The 5,786-nt window shown below is 37.9% G+C and overlaps 1 protein-coding gene across 1 annotated transcript in view; it reads left to right on the plus strand.

The window, feature by feature from the left end:
• The window catches only part of CBLN2 (cerebellin 2 precursor), a 4,690-nt gene extending 1,612 nt beyond the window's left edge, over positions 1 to 3,078 (plus strand). The window contains exons 2-3 of the mRNA XM_008946407.1: positions 637 to 756; positions 1,046 to 3,078. Of these exons, the coding sequence (XP_008944655.1) occupies positions 637 to 756; positions 1,046 to 1,243 (318 nt within the window). The 3' untranslated portion in view covers positions 1,244 to 3,078. The remainder of the gene's footprint in view (positions 1 to 636; positions 757 to 1,045) is intronic.
• Positions 3,079 to 5,786: the final 2,708 nt, after the last annotated feature.

A 5,786-nucleotide genomic window follows, 5' to 3' on the forward strand; every position in this document is an offset into this window, starting at 1 on the left:
GGAGGAGCAGGCTCATCCCAGGCGCCTGGGGAGGCTGCAGGTCGGGCGGCACAGCCCTCCAGAGGGACAGCGAGTCATGAGCTGGCAGAGGATGCTGCTGCTGTGCACACTCTCTCCTCCTTCCCCCCTCTGCAGTACGATTGTGGTTCTACACCCTATTAACCCGAGGGCAGGTCTGATTTCTGTAGTGCTAGCTAAAACCCATACATTTGCATTTTGAATTGAGGAGTTTCGGGGGTTTTTTTCCCTCACTTCCTTCCCCTCCCTCCATTCCTTCCCTCCGCCTCGCCCCCGCCCGGCCCTCCCCCTGCTTCTGCCACCTTTGCTTTATTGACAGTGCAGTGTGGACATTTGCACTTTATCTAACAGGCTTTTGAAGATCATTTTTGCGTAACTAAATCGTTTTATGAACTGTGATGCTCCTTAAACGACTGTAACTTGGCTCCTTTCCCCTGCAGTGCACTTTTAATTGTGCTGCAAATGTCATTTCGACTAGGCTTTATATCGGTGGTGGAGCTCATGTCAGATTTTCACTGGTGCTTTTCTAAGATGGGATCTGATTTTTCTCTTTCTCTCTCTCCTTTTTTTTTTTTTTTTTTTTTTTTTTTTTTATTTGTTTGTTTGTTTACTTTCCAGGTATTAGTTAATATTGGCAACCATTTTGACCTTGCTTCCAGTATATTTGTAGCCCCACGAAAAGGGATATATAGTTTCAGTTTCCACGTGGTCAAGGTATATAACAGACAAACCATCCAGGTGGGTTGTGATCTTAAGAAGATGCTGTCTTTCCTTTTGTGTTCTTTTTCTTTTTTTCCAAATGCTCATTCCTAGATGCTAAGGTGCGTTTACAAATCCAGCAAGTGAAGAATGAGACTGTAGATTATTTTAGTTAAAGGAGTCTGTTGTGCATGACAGAAATCACGCATTGCCTTAGCTTACTTCAACCCTGTTTCTAACCTGTACAGAAGTTTAGTAATGTGCACAGGTCAAAAAAGTCATTGAGAGCATTGAGAAAACTCAGATTCTCTCTCTTTGCCCTTTTTAGGTAAGTTTAATGCAAAACGGCTACCCAGTGATTTCAGCTTTTGCAGGGGATCAGGACGTCACCAGAGAAGCAGCCAGCAATGGGGTCTTGCTCCATATGGAAAGAGAAGACAAAGTACATCTCAAACTGGAAAGGGGTAACCTCATGGGAGGGTGGAAATATTCGACATTTTCTGGCTTCCTAGTCTTTCCACTATAAAAGAAGGCCAAATAGGAGACCCATCCGTGAGCCGGAGCAAGGATTCAACTGTTAACAACACCCTGAACTTGGCAGCACATGACAATATTTCCAGTCACCCCGTCAGACTGTCACAGTAGAAGAATGATAACCTTCTAAACTCCAACATTTGCTTTGAATATTGACAATTCCTCGGGAACCTGCGCCTCTAATTAGTTTTAGACGACAGTGATCTTTAGGAGAAATGAAATTATCGACCTGAGCAATTTGTACCTGTGATTGTAAAGTCAATTTTGGATTTTATTGTTGGGATCATTGACTTTCTTATTCTTTTTTTTTTATTTTTTCTGCTCTTTCATTTTTTCCTCTTTTTCTTTCTCCTGTTTTTGTCCCAATGAGACGAATAACTCGGACCACACAATCGCTTTGTCAAAGGCTTGCTCCAGCGCCAGAAGAATGAAGTGTTCAGCCCAATGAGGTGTTCTTTTCATGCTTTATTTCTTTGTGTTGTATAGCCTTAAGGAAAAAAGAAAAAAAAAAAAAAAAGAAAAAAAAAGAGAAAAAAAAAGAAAAAAAAAAAGAATGGCTTCAGTCTAAGTCCTGTATTTTTCTGGGGGAGGGGGATTCTGAACATTACTGTGTCAAGAAGTGCTTTATCCAGTGAAGCAAAATTTGCACGATTGGAACCTTATTTGTTTTGTATTGTTCGTGTTTTTCATCGACTTTTTCTTTTTCCTGGTTTTTGTTTGTGTGTGCTAAAATGTAAGCTAGATTGATCAATAAGACAAAACACAGCACATATATACCCTGTAGCTCTCAGTAAAGCTAACCAGTGAACAATTCTGTCTGCACTTTCCAGCTGATCTTTATAGACCTATTTAGAGAGAAAGAAAGAAAGAGCAAGAGAGCTACATGATCCTTCAATTACAATCTGGAAACTGGTAAAGGAACTGACATTTCTGAATGGTTTTGACATTTCTAGAAGCAACAGTGGAGGCTTTGAATATCTTCTCTGATCATACCCTAAAATATATCCTTTCTTTGCATTACCGAGTGTATTTTGGATGCTTTTATCTGATATTTATTTTATGTATTTGTCCACTAATGCTTGAGTATATGTTGTGGGAGCACGGAGAGATGGCAGAACAAACTCTTCCTCTTCCAAATTCAGTAAAACCATCTCCACTTGACCTGACCATGGTAAGTATCACAGGAGTTGCCACCAGCAACTTTGACAGCCCTTGGGAGAGGGGCCTCAGAGGATCAGCAAATGCTCCAGAAGTTGCACGGGTGCCGTGCATTTATTAGCCGTGTGTGCTCTGCCCAGTACAAGTGGCCCCAGAGTTCTGGAGGTGGACTGACATCAATACTGGAGGTTAGAAAAAAATGTTACCCCAATTGACAAGAGGTAAAATATAGGGCCAATGTCAACTGCATCCTTTTACCTCCTTCTCAATAACCAGATCTTGTTTCTTCACTTTTTTAATGAAGATTGGTGTATTAGACAATGTGCTGAGGAAAATCTTGCTTGAGGCGAACCAGGAGGATTGTTTATATTGTTTTATGTGTTTTTTTTTATATTATTTTTATCGTAATTTATTTAATTTGGAATATTTCATCTTGTTATTAATCCCACAAGGGTGGATGTGTATAAGAATTTATTTTTGTCAGATTTACTCCTCTGCCACAAACAAATCTAATGCAAAGGCATTTGCAGCAAATGGGTGGTAGCTATGTTGTATTTCAAAGTTATGGTGGACATGTCATTTTCATTGTAAATTTATCATTAAAGGGACAAAGTCAATTAAAGTCATATATTCTTAAAAAAAACACCCTTATCTGTGTTGCTTGTGATACCTCAGATGACTAAAGCATAAGCCAATTCGGTAATTTATATTTTTGTGGATTTTCACCAATGATGTTTATTCGCTTTGGTGTTTCCCTTTACCAGTTGCTGAATGGAAGGGTTTCAGGTTTGTTTTCTAATGGGTTGCATTTTCTCGTTCCCCCTTGTGCACTGCTGTGACTGCAAAGTTTCTAGTTGCAAAATATCACAGGGCTATGTTTAAATTCGTGAAATAAAACCTGAGTCAGCAACAACCTTTTTCTGTTAAAATACAAAAATAGTTACGAAAACATTTGTCTTAATGGGAGATATTGTAAACCTACTTGTAAAGATAAGCTTTTGTTTTTAAAACTTCATTGTGTCTCTCAAGAAAACAGACACCAAAGTAGGCTCAAGGTCCAAAGTTTTCAGTTTCTATTACATTTCCTCAGTCATGTTTTGAAATTCTGCCTATCATACTTTCAGTTGTCTCATTCATCTCAAGCTGATCTGGCTTGAAGAAGGCAACATCTTGGTTCTAACTCCCTCTTAAACCAAATGAGGCCAATGACAAGCTTTTCCTTGTTCTTAAGACACTGCAGCTGTAGAATCTGAATATCCCACTTCACGTGTTCAAGTTCAGTAATTTTGATCATGTTTATTGTCTAAAGCTAAATATGTTTATATGATAAACAATCTTCTGAATTTAAAGAAGGTGTCTAATATGCTGCCTCTCTCCCCCTTCTACTTGTGTCTCTTACATGCTAAGATGTAGAGTTAGGGCTGTTTATATAAACAGTTAAGTTACATGAAAAATAGTCAGTAAATCACTATTGTAGACTACTTACAATCATGGGGCTTTAAAAAAAATTATTATTATTATTTAATGTATTTTGTAATATTCCTTCCCTTTCCTCTTTTACTTAATTTTGTATCTGAGTTTAAGCAGGTGCAATACACTGTCTTTGGAAACAGTAGACGTTTTGATACAAGGTGTGTCTATCGTGATATATTTTATTTTAGAGGAGGAAAATGTACAACAGCACTGTAGAATGCAACAAAAAGTATTATGAGAGATTACTTAAAGGACTCTGTGAGCACATCAAGAGTAGCCTTATCTAAAGTACTTTATATAAATGAATTTATTGTGTGACATTCAGAGTTGGTGTGAATTTAATGCTGAGGGACACCATGAGAGTTAATAAGTGTAAGACACATGGCAGTGAAGCAGGCCAACAGCACAATAGTGGCCCTGGTTCCTCTGGGAGGAATAACACCATGTTCCTTCCAACAACTTTCAACTTTCTCATAAGCTGCCTTGTGATGCTATCATAAGATATTCCTATGAAAACACTGACTGCTTTCCTTTCAGGGAACAATCTTCACCTGGGAGCTTTTGGGAACCACGGTTTTAATGTTTCTTCAGTGTACTTTTGGCAGGGCTGAAACTGGGATCCGTATCAGGAATGATTAATCCTTGTCATATACTTTGTTGCCTTCCTCTAGGGTTTTGAGTTTTATACCCGTATTTTGAACACACTCTTGCAAAAACCTCTGTGCTCTTACCTCCCCCAGAGGCACTGGGTGTGATGGATGTGCAGCGTCTCTCATTACTGGTCAGCATCTTGCAGGCTGGTTCTGTTTATTTTGGGTGGGAGGTGAGAGACAGAGACATGAAACTAGGGAGTTGTTTTTAAGTTACACTGTGTTTGCTGGCTGTGACTTTTTTAACTTTTAAAAACCATTTTGTTTTTATTGATCAAAGTTGCATCTTGGACAATCTGTCAAAGTGGAAGATAGACTAAAAGGGCTTGTTTACTGATGGAGTTATTCAGAAATAGCTGCAAGTGGTTTCATGTCCTTGTAATATAACATTCATATCTGGAATAGGCAGGGTCACAGGTAGTGTTTAAAAATAGCTGTCATAATTAATAATCTGCTTTAATCTGGGATAATATTCTAGTGTTAATAAGCACTCAAAAATCAGTGTTGTTAATATACTTCATAATTTTAATGGGTCATGACTTGTCAGCTAAGGCATATTAAACAGTTATACATAACTAAAGAGAAACAATTGATTCACTTGTTTTTATTTGTTGTTGAACAGCCAAGATATGCCTTTGAGGTGATGCATAGGTTCTAGATTTGGAAACGCATGCTGTCTTGCACAATTGTTCCAGTATCATATTTGATGAGATGATTCATGCCCATTTTTATTCATGATGGTAAATAATGATGATTAATTGTAAAATATGCCTTTTCTTAATGGAGCAGATTCTTTTATTTGTTTGTCTTCATGCTTAAACCAGGGCTTTATGATGCCTGGCCACCTGTTAATGAGATCTTATTAACAGGTTGTAAACTCCTGAGAATTATTGATATCCATTGTGTCTGTAGTTGGACATAGACTGGGTGGCTGGTCAGATGATAAGCAAACGTTTTGATCAGTTGCTTATATAATCAAGTATCAGCAAATCCAAAAGCTTCCTAGTAAAATAAATATATTGTCACTGCAACAAAGAAGCTAATCCTGCTTGTTTTCCTTACTTCAGTAAACTCCATTGCTCTGTAAAAGAGCTTATGAAAAACATCAATAGTATTTGGCCTGGATTGTAGGATTTGGATTTTGGTCATGATCTACTACTACGTTTACTTTAAAAATCAGCGATGATAATCGGTGCAAACCTTTAGTTAACACAATTGTTCTTCAGTTTAAATGTATTTCAACACTAATCATAA

The sequence above is a fragment of the Merops nubicus genome, unplaced genomic scaffold (assembly GCF_000691845.1).
Source record: "Merops nubicus isolate BGI_N331 unplaced genomic scaffold, ASM69184v1 scaffold7608, whole genome shotgun sequence".
Classification (NCBI taxonomy): domain Eukaryota; kingdom Metazoa; phylum Chordata; class Aves; order Coraciiformes; family Meropidae; genus Merops; species Merops nubicus.